This window comes from Panicum virgatum, chromosome 4N, assembly GCF_016808335.1.
Source record: "Panicum virgatum strain AP13 chromosome 4N, P.virgatum_v5, whole genome shotgun sequence".
Classification (NCBI taxonomy): domain Eukaryota; kingdom Viridiplantae; phylum Streptophyta; class Magnoliopsida; order Poales; family Poaceae; genus Panicum; species Panicum virgatum.
This window is the reverse complement of record NC_053148.1, coordinates 2,368,870-2,385,990: the sequence shown is the minus strand read 5'-3', so window position 1 is coordinate 2,385,990 and position 17,121 is coordinate 2,368,870. Positions and strand designations below refer to the sequence as shown.

The 17,121-nt window shown below is 46.4% G+C and overlaps 1 protein-coding gene across 1 annotated transcript; it reads left to right on the top strand.

The window, feature by feature from the left end:
* Nucleotides 1–13,686: 13,686 nt before the first annotated feature.
* Nucleotides 13,687–16,983, top strand: LOC120670169. Its single transcript, XM_039950236.1, has 7 exons — nucleotides 13,687–13,911; nucleotides 14,344–14,756; nucleotides 14,854–15,020; nucleotides 15,109–15,189; nucleotides 15,382–15,457; nucleotides 15,534–15,632; nucleotides 16,633–16,983. The coding sequence occupies exons 2-7, from the start codon at nucleotides 14,372–14,374 to the stop codon at nucleotides 16,755–16,757; spliced, it is 933 nt and encodes a 310-aa protein (XP_039806170.1). The 5' UTR covers nucleotides 13,687–13,911; nucleotides 14,344–14,371; the 3' UTR covers nucleotides 16,758–16,983.
* Nucleotides 16,984–17,121: the final 138 nt, after the last annotated feature.

The following is a 17,121-nucleotide window of genomic DNA, read 5'->3' as shown; positions in this document are numbered from 1 at the left end:
TGAATGCGGACAAGCCTGGGACGTCAAAGGAGCCGAACCTTGAGGTACCCGCACCTACTCCTTCTGCAGCTACTGAAGGTACTTCAAGCACTGCTGGGATTGGCAATGATAGAACTAAAGGGTCAAGGAATCCTACTGTTCGATTAGTACCCTTTCAGTCTATGCCACAGTCTACCTAAGAGGAATTGGGTAAAGAGCTCTTTGATGATCCGTTGTTGTCTATAGACAATGTGAAGAAGCTCACAGATTACATGCAATGGTGCTTTAAATATACCAAGGTAAACCTTCTTCTTCTGCTGCTTGCCTGTGTCGAGTAGTTGGTGACATCTGACGAATCTTGCGTTGTATTTTATAGGAAGTTGCCAATCGGTCTTTCTTGAAGTCACATGCTTTATATAAGACTGTTGACAATCGGAAGACCTTGGAACAACAAAATGCACTAATTGCCAAGCACCTTGATGAATCCCTTGCTGCACGGAACAAGCTTTATGAAGCTAACCGGAAGCATCATCTAGAACTTTGTGAAATGAAGCAGCAAATCAAAGGCGTTGAAGAGGAGAAGGCCAGGCTTCAGGAACAACTAAAGACTGCTCAGGACTGCAAGTATTTTGCCCCTTATCTTGATATTGCTTCACCAATGATTTCAATAATCATTAAGATATCCTTTCATCGGGCTCTCCAAGTGACCATACTCGACTAGTAGCAGCAGCACAGGCTATTGTAGATATGGTAGATTTTGAAGAGGGGTTGTCGAGTGGTAAATGTTTGGTAGTGTCTAGAAGAGGCTCCCAAAAAATTCTTCGATGTCATGACGGCCACCTCCAAGAATTATCTGACCCAAATGATTGCAGTTGTCAAGTCTTACTGGCCTCAACATAACTTAGCTCCCATATCCAAAGGAATAGCCGCTGACTGTTCTGATGAGAAATTCCAGAGCTATTGTAAAGAGTCAGAAGTAATTGTTGAGGATATTTTGAAGAACATGGCAGAATAATCAGCCTGTAACAGCTCTTGTCATATCTTGTAAGATCATGTCTTTGCATATATTGCTTTTATCCTGTTGGTGTGTCTTCAGAAGCATGATCTGATACCGTAGGATAGATGAAAACTACTCGAGTGATCGAGTAGAATTCTCGTATGGAGTAATCTTTATAGTTGATCAGTTAGGATGAATCCCGTCGGACTACCCAAATAGAAAAACTGTAAAGATATCCATAAACTACTCGAGCAAGCAAGTAGGGTGTCCTAGCCAAGGACTGGAGTAATTTCTAAGATAGATCTGTTAGGATGAACCCCGTTGAGTTATCCAAGACGAAACCATCTTTAAAATATCCAATACCTACTCGAGCCAGCGAGTAGGGTGTCTATCATGTAGACTGGAGTAACTACTAAGATTTGACCGGTTAGGATGAACCCCGTCGGGTTACCCCAGAAGGACAAAATTTAGTAGCATCCATAACATACTCGAGCAAGCGAGTAGTTTTTGCCTTTAACGCAAGGCTGGAGTTCCTTATAGTTGACCTGTTAGGATGAACTCCGTCGAGTTACCCAAGATGGACAAACTTGTAAAGGTATCCGTATACCTTCTCGAGCTAGCGAGTAGGTTGTGTCCTTATACTAAGGACAAGAATGTGGCTTGTATAGTTATCCTGATGGAAAACTATGTATGCTTATCCTGAATAGGTTATCCAGGTTGGTATGAATCTTATAGAGATTATCCTGGTTGGAAAAACCTTTTGGAGAGTAGTCTGAGATGATGGTGCCAGATTGAAAACTGACTTTAATGTAGTCAAAAAGCTGATGAAGACCCTTGCTTTATTAAAGAGATCAACTGACATCACCATGTTACTTGGATCAAGGATAATATCTGCGCAAGTGTTCAATATTCCAGGAATTGGGTACCTCATTGCCATCTGCATCAGTAATTCTATATGATCCAGGTCTTGTGACCTTAGACACAATGAAAGGCCCCTCCCATCTGGAATTTAACTTGTGCAATCATGTCTTGTCTTGAATCCTTCGTAGAACTATGTCTCCAACATTGAAAGATCTTTGCTGGACATTACGATCATGGTAGCGTCTAACTCCTTGAAGATATCTAGCCAATTGGGTCAAAGCATTGATCCTGACTTCTTCGACTGAATCTAACTCAAGTTGTCGAGCTTCATCTGCCTCTCCTTCTTGATAGGCTTCTACTCTTGGAGATTTTCACATCATATCTGTGGGTAGTATAGCCTCTGACCCATAGGTGAGGAAGAACGGAGACTGTCCAGTTGCTTTGTTGGGCTGCGTTCGCAGCCCCCAGATCATATGGGGTAATTCTTGAATCCACTTGCCACCTTTATTAGTGTTGGCGTCATAGAGTCTTTTATTCAAGCCGTCGACTACTAAGCCATTGATACACTCTACTTGACCATTTGCTCGAGGGTGAGCTACTGAAGCATATTTGACTTCAATGTAAGAGTTGTCACAAAAATCCCTGAAAGACTGTGACGTGAAGTTAGATCCAAGATCTATGATGATGGTGTGAGGAAATTTGAACCGGTGAATAATGTTAGAGATAAAATCCACTACTCTATCTGATGAGATCTTGACAATGGGCTTATACTCGATCCACTTGGTAAACTTGTCGACTACTACCAACACATGATTGAATCCTCCTGGAGCTACGGTTAATGGTCCGATCATGTCCAAACTCCAACAGGCGAATGACCACGATGGAGGGATTGTTATCAGATTATGTGCTGGGACGTGAGTCTTCTTGGCAAAAAATTGGCAGCCAGGGCAACGTCTGACAAGGTCTTCTGTGTCTGAAATAGTTGTTGGCCAGAAAAACCCTAATCTGTAAGCCTTGCCGACTAGTGTCCTTGATGCGGCATGATTGCCACAGACTCCTTCATGTATCTATCTGAGGATGTCTTTGCCTTCTTCAAGGGTAACATATTTCATGAGGATGCCAGAGGTAGAGCGCTTTCCCTTGCTACGCCTAACAATGCGGGCAGCTTCAACGCTCTTGGGATCAACATGAGGTGGAAGTTTGAACTCCTTGATGAAGTCAATAACCTGAATCCACCAGTCTTCTTCGATCATTAGCACTTCTCTGAGCGTGGCCGAGGCCTCCGTGTCAGTACCTTGTTGGCTTTCTACCTTGACTGATGGATGATGCAGTTCATGAACAAAAAAGCTTGGTGGAACAGCTGCTCGAGTAGAGCCAAGTTTGGATAGGACATCGGCTCCCACGTTGTTGTCACGGTCTACGAGGTGGATTGCCAATCTTGAAAACTTGTTTTCGATCTTTCTGATTTCTTCAACGTATGCGTCCATTGTGTCCTTGTTGATATCCTATTTTTTATTTACTTGTTGGACGACGATTAGAGAATCACCGTAGACAAGTAGTCGCTTGATGCCGAGAGAAACTACTAGGCAAAGCCCGTGTAGCAGTGCCTCATATTCTGCTTCATTGTTGGAGACTTTGAACAGGATTTGGAACACATACTTCAACTATTCTCCCTTGGGGAGATGAACAGAACTCCCACACCACCTCCGTCGAGCTTGAGTGAGCCATCAAAGTACATTACCCAATACTCAGGGACGTTGTGAGGTGCTGGAATTTGATTTTCCCGCCATTCAGCTAAGAAGTCGACTAGTGCTTGTGACTTGATTGCTGTTCTTGGCTTGAAATTGATTCCCAAGGCTCCCAGTTCGACTGCCTACTTTGAGATTCGTCCAGTGGCATCCTGATTGTGGAGTATATCTATCAATGGGAAGTAAGTTATTACTGAGATCTTGTACTCGTCGATGTAGTGTCGAAGCTTCCTGGAGGTAATTAGAATTCCATACAAAACTTTCTGGATTGATGGATATCTAACCTTTGATTCAGAGAGTACTTCGCTGATGAAGTAGACTGGTCTCTGAATGCCATAAGCGTGGCCGGATATTCGACTACTATCGCCATACTAACCACATGAGTAGTCACAGCAATGTAGAGGAGTAGTTCCTCACCTAGTAGTGGAGCTGTGAGAATTGGCGGTGACTGGAGATGATGCTTAACGTTCTCAAATGCTTCCGCAGCTTCTGTAGCCCACTCAAATTTGTCTTACCGCTTGAGGAGCTTGAAGAAAGGTAGACCCCGTTCGCCAAGCCTGGACAAGAATCGATTCAAGGCTGCCATGCAACCTGTAAGCTTCTGGACGTCCTTGATGGTAGCTGGGGCGTCCATAGCCATAATGGTGTTTATCTTCTCCGGATTAGCCTCAATTCCTTGGTTGCTGACGATGAATCCGAGTAGTTTTCCAGAGGTTACGCCAAAGACACACTTGGTTGGGTTGAGTTTCCAACGGAATTTTCGGAGACTATTGAAGGTTTCTTCCAGGTCAGTAATGAATTAATCCTGGGTCTTGGTTTTGACGACAACGTCGTCAACATAGGCTTCAACATTGCGATATAGCTGATTGGCAAAGCACAGCTGTATCGCACGCTGGTAAGTGGCACCAGCATTCTTCAACCCAAAAGACATGGTCTTGTAGGCATAAGCCCCGTAAGGGGTGATAAATACCGTCTTGATTTGGTCTTCTTCTTTCAAGGTGATCCGATGATACCCTGAATAGCAGTCGAGGAAGGATAACAGGACGCATCCTACCGCAGAGTTGATTATTTGATCAATGCGGGGATTAACCCGAAATCATCCTTTGGGCAGTGCTTGTTTAGATCAGTGTAGTCGACGCACATCCTCCACTCATTGTTGTTCTTCTTCTGGACGAGTACAGGGTTGGCCAACCATTCGGGATGGTAGACTTGTTTGATGAACCCTGCTATGAGTAGTTTCGCCAGCTCTTTTTTGATGTCTTCTCGTTTCTCCAAGGAGAAACGCAGTAACCTTTGCTTCTTTGCTGTAGCTTTGGGGTCGACTTTCAAGGCATGGTCGATCAACTCCTTGGGCACCCCTGGCATATCCGATGGTTTCCACACGAATACGTCTCAGTTGGCCCTAAGGAAGCTGAGAAACTCGAGTTCCTATTTGTCGCCCAGACTTGCTCCGATGATGGCGGTTTTGGAGTCATCTCCCTCTTATAGCTGAATAGTCTTGGTGCCCACGTCACCGGTTGGCTTAACCGACGACTGGCTCGGCTTCTTGGATGGCATTGACTCCTTAAGTGAGAGTTCCGTAGCAGCAGCAAGTATTTCGCTGACAGAAGTAGGAACTCGAATTGTGGCAGCATGATATATTGCTTCCTTGTCGCATTCGAAGGATTTGAGGAGATCTCCTCGCAGGGAGAGTACTCCCGTATTGCCTGGCATCTTGAGGAGCAGTTATACATAATGTGGCACTACCATGAATTTGGCGAGTGTGGGTCTTCCTAGAATGGCATGGTAGGAAGATTCGAAGTTGGCTACTTCGAACTTGATGTACTCCGTCCGGAAGTTTTGTTCTGTACCGAACGTGACTGGAAGGGTGACCGAGCCGATCGGTGTAGAAGAATTTCCGGGAACAATGCCGTAGAATGGGGCCATACTTGGAGTGAGTAGGCTCATGTAGTTGAGACCCATCTTATCCAATGTATTCGCGAAGATCAAGTTGAGCCCACTGCCGCCATCAATGAGTACTCGAGTGAGCTTGGACCCTTGGACAACTGGGTCGAGTACTAGCGGGAACTTTCTAGGCTCAGAAAAGATGGTCCATTGGTCCTCTCTAGAGAAGGTGATGGGGACCTCGCTGTACTTTAGTGGCCTCTGAATTGCTGGCTCAACTGAAAGGATTTCTCTGAGTAGAAGCTTCTGGGCTCGCTTGGAGAAGCTAGAGTCTCCTCCAAATATGACGTTGACAATGTTTTGTGGCTGTTGGAACCCGTCGGGGTCTTTCTTGTCGGCTTCGTTATCTTTGTTCTGCTTTTTTAGGAGCGTCCAGAGGTGCCGACTGGAAGGATTTGCACGGGATCATGCAATCCCACATTGAGTGGTTGCCCTTGGGGTGGATCGGGCACCTTTTATTGTGAAGAATCTTGTCGAACTGGTCTTGAGGCTTTTCACCCTTCTTACCACGCGGGGTACGATCATGGTACCGATAGTGTCGTCAGGCTTGCACTTATGTGCGGGATCCCGCTGGTTGCTAGGCCCTCCACGGTCATTGTGACGCTTCCCATAGTTATCGTTGTTACGACGTGGGAAGCGGCTACGCTCTTGCTCCTCTTCATCTGCCCAGCGTTGCATCATGTCGCGTATCTCTACTACCGTTTTGGGGCGATTGCGCCCGAAGTCACGGTATAGAGACTGGACGGTAATGCCGCTCTGGAAGTAGTCAATAACGTCATTGTCGGCGACATTGGGGATGGTGGCTCTTGTGTCGAAGAAGCGCTTGACGTAGGATCTGATCGATTCGCCTTGCTCCTGCTTGCACATCGACAAGGTGTGTCGAGTAGCTACTCGATATAGCGACCCTTGGAAGTTGTCGATGAAGGCCTTCTTGAGATCATCAAATGAGTGTATGGACTTGAGTGCCAAGCTCTCGAGCCACGTGAGAGGTGCGGGCTCCAGAGCCATCGGGAAGTAGAGGACCTTGGTGTTGGTGTCTCCTCCTGCAAAACTAACAGTGGTCGAGTATAAATGTAACCATTGAGCTGGGTCTTGCTTACCGTCGTACTTTTGGATGTTCGTTGGCTTGAAATCATTCGGGTACTCGACGTTGTCGAAGACGCTGTTGAGGGTTGGGAAGTGGTCGGCATTGTCTGCAAGCTGCGATCTGCGTCTTGCGATGATGATGTCCCGTGCGTCCACTATAGAATCAGCTACTTCCTCCCTGTTATGCCCGCGGTTGTTGTCGTTGCGACTTGGTTGAGGTCCAGGATTTTGGTTTGCCAGTGGTTGGCCATCCCTGAGTCGAGGGATGATTGCGACTTCCTGATCCTCCTAGTTTCTTTGATTTTGTTGTACTAGCTGTTGATGACGGTGATGGCCTCCGGGGGTATGGCTTGCTTGAGGTATGACTGTTGCGGTAGCCCTCGACCGGGTGCCATGAAGTGAAGACAACGGGTTTTGTCTCTCGAGTTGTTCAACAGAGTTTTTGGCGAGGTGAATGACGCGTTCCATCTCTGGGTTTTGAGGCATCTACATGAGTTGTAGAGTTGCCTCTGTCATCGCGGTGATAGGAATTCTGAAGATTGGATCCGCAACATAGTTGAACTTGTTGTTGAGGTTGTGCGGGGGAAGGCGACCGCCCTCAGCAGCTCGAGCCCTACGCTCTCCTTTACATTGATTTCTTGCCCTGCGAGCTGTGCGAGTAGCTTCATCCTCATCTTGTGCAGCGTCTTGGGTCAGATTGTCTTCTAAAATCTGATCCAAAGCTTCGTTGGGATCGTGCAGGCTAGGAGCACCTCCGGCTTGTTGGTTGATCACCGAAACCAGACGTTCGGGGGAGAAGCTTTCTAGATCTGATTTGTAATTAGCTAGGACAGTTTCCCCAAAACCAGTTTCCCTCTCGGTTGCAAGGGGAGTACCGTGTTGGAACGGAAGATCATCAATGCTGGCGACTTCTCAAAGGTTATCGAGTAGTTCTGCGAGTGTATGGGTTTTATAGGACTTGAGTCGAATTTTTGCCAGCACATTGGTGATGAAGTTCAGGCTATCTTGAGATGACACGACTGGATCTGGATATACGTCGAAAATGGGTGCCTCCAGGCTAGCGGTGACCGAGTGGTTCTCGACATAGAGAAGATGATCCAACCTGTTTTCATAGATGGATCTGATCATCTATTTGTAAGTAGATGATGTGTTGCGCAACCCGATGATACCTTATCCTTCCCATGTCTAAGTTGTAGGCCTGCACCACCAACTACATCTAATTTGATGGAGTTCGGCTGGGGCTTCAGATGGAAAATAAAGCAAAAGAGCTCGAAATGGGGCTCGATGCCCAGAAACACTTTGCACAAATGCACGAAGATAGAAAGATGGACGAAAGAATTGGGGGTCAAGTGGTGGAGCTGGATCATGTAAAAGGCCAGGAGCCCAGCAAAGAAACCGGAACAAGGGAGCCCCAATCCCCGTTCAAAATAAGGAGCAAAAGCCACAATTCGCCCGTATTTTAATACGGACGATCCTGACCCAAGGCAGGACGCCATTGGATTATGGATTTTGCCGGCAAAAGACCCGCAGAAATGAGAGATTCCAAGTCTGAGTTGGGGCACTTAATTGGTGTCCACTCCTCATCGCCAGTAGTCTCCGCCTCCACATCCTTGCCCTTAGTCGATCTCTTGGGAACCATTCTAAAATTTACTGGTCGCTTCACACGCATGCACTGACTAACCCTAATCCAAGAATTAAGCACTAAGCAGGCAAGGAAAAGGTTTAGATCTGGAAAATGGCGAGGAGAGCAAGAACAGATCTAAACAGTAAAGGGGAGAAATGGCGGCCGGTGGGGTAAAACTTAATTTACCTTTCTATTAAATAGTAGTGGCAGTGGCAAAACGGTAAATACCTGGAAATTTAAGAGTCCGTTACCGTTTGCGGTAAAAACGAGATTTTTTCTAAGACATTTTTTTTCTGAGATTACATTCTGGAAAAGAAAACACTCATATCCCTTGACAACTACTCGACATAACTTTCCTTCTTCTAGGATTACATTCCAGCATTCCAGACAAGAGAAAAGTACTCAAACATAGCAAACTACTCGATAGTTTAACTCGAGTACTTATTCCAAGCTTTACAACGACTCGGACATGCACACACACCTCCTGGATCTCCTGGGCGAGGCCGACTGCAGTAAGATCGGCCCGAGGCCGTTACACAGCACAAACTTATTATTTCCACTAAAGGAATAATGATAATCATATTCTGAGAGAAAAGTTTCAAATGCAAGGAGGCAGATTACAGTAAGCATCTCGCATGACCTCTTCTTGCATCTTGCAAAGGAATTTCTCTTTCTCCCTGAATACGTTGTGACAAGATTAAGTCTCCCCACTAGAGATGTCAGTTCTTGGGTACTCCCAACATGATAATCCCAAGAGTATGACACAACTAGATGCAATCCATCCATAGAGAACCTGCCTTATTGGAATATGCAAGGAAATAATCCACAGCATGGATCTGATGAGAGCAGTGGGGTTGCAGGGTTTGGGAGCAGAGACCTCTCTTGCCACTCGCAAGCACTCTTCTAGCATCTTTTGCTGGAGAACACTACACAACTTTCAGGAGGGCAAGAGCTTCCTAAACGAGAACACCAATTGCGAGCCATGGCTTCAGTGGAATGGTGCTTCTAGCGAGGCCTCTTGCCCACCTTTTATAGACGTGTGGGCTTCACTGAACAACGACCCGTGAACGCTACAGATACAGCAATCACGGGTGTAATAGTGCAGATTCTCTGCACAGTGGAGACCCATGTGAGTGCACAATAAAGAGATAAACACCCCGGGTTTTATTTTTGAGGATATCACGGGTGCAATCAGTGTGGCATATCCAATCATATCATTTTTCTGGGATATTTCCCAAAAAAGGGATCTTTTCGGATATCGGATCTGATTAAGCTTGCAGATATTCTTGGAATAAAATCTGATGTCACGAATTAGATCCTTAATTCCAAATCTTGGCTCGAGGGCTACCCACAAGATACGAAACTTTGATTTAAGGCTCGGGGACTGCGAGATCTGTGGCATCAAAGATTTATTTTTCAATTTTTTTTGAAAAATAAAGAATGGAAAAGACTGAAGTGACACTCAGCCTGATTCTACGATTCAACCTAAGGCTCAGGGGCTTCTTCATATAGAGCGCGAGTACTTCACGCATCATATATGATCAAGATTTCGGGGCTTGATCACCTCACAGCCTCGGGGCATCCGAAAGTACTTGGAAGACTACTCGACGCACCTGAATAAAGGCCCAGAAGCAACCAGAAGGATATTCTGACTACTTGGAGTACTCAAAAACGCCTCGCCAAATACTCGACGCCTGCAGGACTTGACTACGAAGAGCTCAGGGGCTTGTCAGATCCGAGACAGCGGGACTACTTATAGGCATAGAATGTTCTAGAGTAAAGGATAGTGCATGGATATACCTTACATCTTTTGTAACTACCCAAATAGGCGTAGAACAAGCTGCAGTACAAAGGAAACTAGCCGACCGTGTTATAGTAGGATTCCAACTGTACTCGGCTAGGACTCTTCATGTAACCCTGTCCCCTCGGATATATAAGGGCGGGCAAGGACCCCCTCAAAATACATCAACACCTAAGGCAATACAAGCAACCACACAGGATGTAGGGTATTACGCATCTCGCGGCATGAACCTGTCTAAATCCTTGTGTTCCTTACACCATCGAGTTCCAAAGCTAGTCGTTCTCTACCTACAATCCTACTGCTAAGGGTATCCCTGAGCAGGCTTGGCGGTAAATACCGACATACAAGTCACAAGAGAGTGTGAGAAAGAGGCTTCCAAGTGGTGTGTGTGTGTTGAGAGTGGAGGGAGGCCCCTTATATAGCCCTTGAGGTCGGTTCCCGCCAAGTTTATACATGGAAACATCCATAACCGCCTTCAGGAGGATGAGATCAAGTTTCCCGCCAAAATGCACCTGGGCGGGAGGTGGGCCAGGTTCGGCCGACCCATGGGATCGGCCGGCCCCACCTCGCCACCTCTGGCCACCGACCTTCTTTGGTACACTGCCCTGTGGGTCCTCTTCTCTGATATGTCGGTGCCGGGGTTTGTTTGGTCTGTTTGCTCTGACATGTGGGCCTCTTTTGGATATGTTACATAGGACGCGATCTTCTGTTACTTCATTTGCGTATTCTTCATGTTTTTTTTTCTTATTCCGGACTTGTGCTCCTAAAAATATAAATCTTCCAAAACAACTATGGAGCTAGGTTAGTGAAACAAATATGTGAGTAAGAGATATGATTTTCCTTCTTTTGTGAGTATAAGTGACGGTCAGATTTTGCACTTAACGACCGTCAACATTGACACCAGTTTGACACATGTCAGGATGAGTGTTGAAAGGAAAGATAGATTGTTGTTTGAAAGGTGGCGATGGATTTGGCGAGAAGGATCAGCTAAGGGTTCGTTGCCGATTGGAGATTTTGTTGACCGGCAGGAAGATAGGGTTGACCAAATCTTAGTGTGATCCGATTTGGAGGGCAATATTTTGTTTATGAAGTATTTTTCTTTTGCATCAAGTATGTATTTGCCGTGATTGGCTAGGACTCGGTTAGCATAGGGTATAAATATGTATCTCTGGTCATTGTAGAAATTTTGATACACATCCAATACAACAAACTCTTTACAATTTCCTGCACTTTTTATTTTCTTTTCGGCGACTTCGCCACCCCTTTTTTCTGCGACTTCTTTCGAGCCAAGGACATCTCACATTCGAGCGACTTGGTTTGCGGTTCATTTTTTACCGAATTCATCTAAGCTTTAGTTCAATCGGTGCATCACTGTTTCTTCATTTAGATTTATTCAAAATTTACCGATATCTCCTAGATCTATAGGTTTTTTCTTGTAGTATTAGCTTTTATCAAACCTATCTTGCTCGAAGTATGTTTGATCGGCTGTTAGTTCTTTTGCTTTTGCGTTAAATCTTGCAAAGCCGATTAGATCTGTTCTGAGTTTAGCTTTGTGTAAACCCACACATCCGTGGCTTTTTGCTTTGTCTTTTTGGCACATGACGGTTATATCTAGCCGTGTGTTGCTACCCGTATCGGCAGTTCTTGCCGATTCCCCGCAGATCATTTTAATAACTAGTTTACCCCATTTGATCTGTCTTTTTTTTTGTATCGGCAGCACCTTGCTGATACGCTGCATGAGAGTTATTCGGAAATCCAGCCGATACACTCTCGAATTTGACGGTTTGCCGATTCCTTTTCAATTTACAGGTCAAATTGACAGGCACGCCTTGGTTTGAAGCAGTTGCAGTCTGAGCTTGGCGAATGGTGCTCTCGGGCTTGGTGTGTCAATCTTCGCGTCAACAGCCCCAGCGCAGCATGTTGCCCACCAGCATCAGCTTTTCAGCCACCCCCACGGTGGCATTGTCGACGGCGGGGGAGGGGCGAAATCAAGGACGTGGAGACTGCTCGCCTGCGCGCCTTTGCGAGCCATGGCGAAAGCTAGGGAAGCTGGAGGCGAGAGCAAGGAAGAAGAAGAGTTCGAGGGCGAGATGAGAGCGTAGCGGCCAGCTGTGCCCTCCATTCTGCTTATATACTTATGGGCGGAGGGGAGGCGACTCGACAAGGGGATCAGCTGCCGCGGCGCCTCGTCTCCCCCGATGGATTCGGCACGACCCCCCCCCCACAATGGCGACGTGGGGAAGCAGATGCCGCATTGAAGGGGCTCTTGGCCCCACCACCAACCCACTCCGCGGGTTGACGGTGGGCCCGGGGGCTACTGTCAGCCTAATGGAAATGGGGGGTCCCCATAACCCCAGACTAATGCGCGATTAAAGAGAAAGAGGCCCGCCAGCGTGCGTTAGCCGGCAACGTCAGCCGCCTAGAACAACCGCCCACGAAGGTGGGCACCCACATGGAGCGGGCCACCTGACCCGGCACATAAAGCCTGGGAAGGCCGGTTCCTTCCCCTCGAAAACACCCGCCTGGTAAAAATCTTTACCAGGCGGAAAATGCCAGAGGTTACGGCGTCCAGCTGCCGGGCACAGTGCAGAGCATGAGGGGGCACGCGGCTTCCTCGTAAAAATATCATGATTACAAGAATGTCATGCGCTCAGACGATAAGAAGATAGGTAGTGGATAGTTTATCCCTGAGCTATCCATCTCATCGGCTTGAAGATGGACGATGGCCGGGGCCCACATTATTTACCGCGCCCCCGTCACGGTAAAAACATGACAACCTCAGACATCACCCCCAGGGTTGACCAGAGTCACCCCGGATCAGGAGGATCTGCGGGTCGATCCCGGAGCCGCCACACGGCCGCCTCGGACGACCCCGGGTGTCTCCCGGGACATCCCGGGGCACGAGGGCCCACCAGACGGCACCGGATCACCCGGAGCGTAGGGGTCCACCTACCAGCGTCTACGGCCACCTCGGGACACTCCGAGATCGCCCCGACACTAGTGGGCCTCCCAAAGCCTGCTACAGCAGGCCTGACAAGCCGTCTGCCCGTCTGACCAAAGCTGGGCAGCCTAGAAGACGGCGCCCACCATGCGGAGGGGGCGTTCACACGAGTTAGAGAGGAACAAAGAAGGCAGTTGTAGTCTATAAATAGAAAGATCTCAGGACATATAAAAGAACTGCTCTTTCGGTACCTAACTCATATATTCCAGGCTTGGGCTCTCCAACTCGGAATCAGCAAAGAACCATTTACAACACACAGGACATAGGGTATTACGCCTCCAGGCTGCCCGAACTTGTCTAAAAACCACCGTCTCAACTCGCTTCCGTAATGGAGATCCTTGCGCGGTTTACATCCTTAGCCGAATATGTAAAACGGGGGTTCCTTTGAATCACTGCTAGCGGTAATCACCCACCGTCACCGGCACTCGTCGGCACTGGAGAAGAAAATGTGAAAAAAAAATGTTGAGTTTCAACATTTATCAAAATATTATTTTAATATTTTCAAAATACTAACTCAACATTTTAAAATACTAATTTAATATTTTTAATACTAGTTCAATATCAACTAGATTTTAATGGACTTTATAGATAATTTGATTAACCAGCCCCGAGCCTGCTGCCCGCACTGGTCAAATCTGCAGGGTTCGCGGACCTCCACAACCCGAACGTTCGGGAGAAGGCAAATTCCAGAGACCACACAGCGCCTTCACGGCTTCACCTCCTCCTCAGCGTCTCTCCCCAATCCGGCCACCCCATTCATCACCAACCCGAAATAAAAGCCGTCCCCGGCCACCAGACTCGGGAATTCCTCCGGCGATCCCTCCCTTCGACGGCCGTGTCCTTCTCGGTGCGCCCCAGGAGATCCTCTAGGTAAGGATGGCAGAATAACTACTGGGTTGATTTCTTGGTATTCGTGAGATTGTCATGCTTGTTGCGCATTTTGGTTTGATCTTGCCTGTCTGATTGGTGGCGTTGTTCAATTCTTTCGCTAGAGATATGTGCATGTCCATGGTGTATTAGCTTTCTAGGAACAATCGATGGGTTCGGTCTTGTGCATAGAAAGGTGGGGGAATGGGGGGAATTAGAGCTAGATAAACGTATGGCCCCAAATTTCTTTCTTGATTACACCGGTTCAGTGATGCTTCTGCTCAGTGCGTTTGTTTGAGAAGCGAACTGCCTTTCTCAGAATGGAGTTAGTAAAATCTAGTTTCGGGAAGGGATGGAAGGATGCTTGCATGAGAAATTTCTCGTTCTATGATCCTTCCTGTATTTAGTTACTAACTGCTACCATAACTGCTGCAGCTTGCAGAGATCACCTAATAGCTCCGAAATGGATAGGGGGCAGAACGGGAGGGACGACTTCTTCGGTGGCAGGGACCCATTTGCTGGGTTTGGTGGTTTTGGTCCCCAGAGGAGCTTGATTTCTGGCTTCTTTGGAGGGAGGGATCCATTTGATGATCCATTCTTTACCCAGCCGTTCGGTGGTCGGATGATGGGTGGTCCTGGCATGTTTGGACCTAGTCTTTTTGGGCAGATGGGAGGGTCGTTCGGTGACATGAGGAATGATGGATTTATCGAGCAAGCTCCTCCTCGTAGTAATGGCAGAAGACTTGTCATCACAGAGCTTGATGAGGAGGGAGGAGAAAACGCAGAGCACGGTAACGCGCAGGCGAACCAGGATTCTTATGTTCAGGAGCCAGATGTTGCGAGTGATGGTAGGAGCTGGCTTCATTCAGTTTACTTGTCCAGTTTCAATGGAGATGCTGAGTGAATCGCATATGGAGTCACATCTTTTGATTTGTTTCTTTGTAGGGATGGAAGGTGGTCAAGTCCAGCCGTGGAGGGATCTCAATAGGGCTAATAGTGGAGGGCAATCACAAGCTCATACTTTCACATATCAGAGCTCATCTGTGACCTATGGTGGTATTAATGGAGCTTATTACACTGCTTCAAAGACTAGGCGTACTGGCAGTGATGGGGTAAGCTAATTTCTTATGAAACAGCAAGTGAAGCCTCTTTTTTTGCAGTGCTTGAAGGTAGAAGTGAAAATAATTGTGCTTCTTGCAGATCACTGTGGAAGAAAGCAAGGAAGCAGATACAACAACTAAAGAGGCCACTCATAGAATATCACGAGGAATACATGATAAGGTAGACAATGCTTTGCAATGTTCAGAGCTGTATATGATCAATAGAAAATATACTGTTGAGTAGCATCAGCACACATGATTGTGAACCTTGTACTAACTTGAATTACCGATTGCTAATGGATCCAAACAGGCAAAAAAGAAAGAGGACTCGAATCTGGGTACAATATAACTAATTGTTCCTTGTTCTTTTTAGGGCCACTCCCTGACAAGGAAACTGAAGTCAGATGGAAAGGTTGACACTACACAGATACTGCATAACCTGAATGAAGGTTTGATATGTCTACTTTTCCTTGCTGTGTCCAGAATGCAATTTTGATCATTTGTTAACTCAAAAGTACTTTATAGATGAACTAGCTGGATTTGAGGAGTCGTGGAAGGGGAATGCTGGACATCACTTGCCTGGCTGGAATCAAAATGCTGGTCCTCCAAATAGTGATAATTCTGGTAAGCTGTGTTTTATATTTGTAAGATCTTATGCAAATGCCATCTCTTTTATTGACTTAGTGTACCAAGGATGTTCTTTCTGGAGATAGATAATTGCTTTTCTTGGCATTATTCTTCATGGAAGAAAATTCATTCCTGCGTAAGATAGGTAGTCGTCCATCATGCACTTGTATTTGGTCTGTGTTTTCAATCTTTACTCAAACCAAGAGGAGACCTTAGTAAATGATTAAATACCCCAAATAAAAATTATAACAGAAGATTGCACTCATGGGATGCCACTTACAGTGTACATCTACCAACTACCAAGTAGATGCTGAAACTGAAGCAGTACAAATCTGCAAAGCCAAACCACTTTTGTTGCTCATTTAGTAAAGCTAGCATAATCCGTGGAGATCAGCCTTCAGCCCTGCAAAACTGAACTTGTTATTGATTGAGCATCATCTACTGGAGTGAGTGGACATTGTGTGGATATTACTGCTCCTGTATTTTTTTTCACGCTGGGTTCTATGACTGTCTGCACCCTAGTTGTTATTATTTTCACTGGATGACAATCGGAGGACAAATTATGATAATTGGATAGTAAGCCTTGAATGAACTAGAGAATACTGTGTTCATGCTTCCATGACAACGAATGACCAATATGGATCCCAGAATAATATAATAGGATGCAATGCTACTTTGCGTACATGCCTGATAACAAGCAGGTTGTCTATGGTTTACACATGATCAAGTTCGGAGTCTTGCTTTCTTCTTGATTGGTTTTTTAGGTGCCGATCTGCCTGGCAACAAAATTGCAGCATACTTTGTTAACTGAAATTTATGTTTAAGCTCTAAAGCCAGAAATTATGTTGGGAGTTTTCTGTTGTAATTCTGAATCTGTTAAGATTTTGTACACTTGGTTTGTCAAGATAGTTCTTCGCAAATCATGTTGATCCATCGAGATCTCATTTTATAGTCTGCCTTCTCTAATCTCAGTTCTGCACCGGTTGGTGTAACGCAGGTAACCGTAGCTCCAGTGGACGCGACCGGCGATCTGCGTGGGGCTGGGCGCTTCCCGGAACAGAGCAAGGCCGTGATCCGAGGCGCAATGGGAAGCCGAAATCACGGGTCATCCCAATCTCCTGAAGACAGCTATCTTATGGAAGTAGATAAATAAACAGGTGGTTTGTCATTTGTGGAAAGCTGCAAGGTTCAGGTCCAAGTGCCTGACATGCTGCTGTCTGAATGTATTGATACGTTGAAACATTTTGGCTCATCGAGCCTCGCTGTAAAAGCATCGTGTATACTGCAAACCTGATCATATATTTCAGTGTTTGCTCTGTGCTGTTGTGAATTTGTGAAGCGATCTGCTTGCTGCTGTGTCCAGGAAACGGGAACTCTGGAATTCTGCTTTTGCCACTGTTAAAACAGCGGGAGTGTCTGTCGTGGATGAGTAGTTAACGGACGGATGCCCGGCCCATCAGCAGAGAAGAACGCAACGGCGTAGTCT

What these genes read in the sequence shown, in the direction of transcription:
- LOC120670169 (XM_039950236.1), top strand. Translation starts at nt 14,372, where the DNA reads ATGGATAGGGGGCAGAACGGGAGGGACGACTTCTTCGGTGGCAGGGAC. An exon ending in GCCAGATGTTGCGAGTGATG is followed by an intron (nt 14,757 to 14,853) that starts GTAGGAGCTGGC and finishes GTTTCTTTGTAG; the next exon opens with GGATGGAAGGTGGTCAAGTC. An exon ending in ACTGCATAACCTGAATGAAG is followed by an intron (nt 15,458 to 15,533) that starts GTTTGATATGTC and finishes AGTACTTTATAG; the next exon opens with ATGAACTAGCTGGATTTGAG.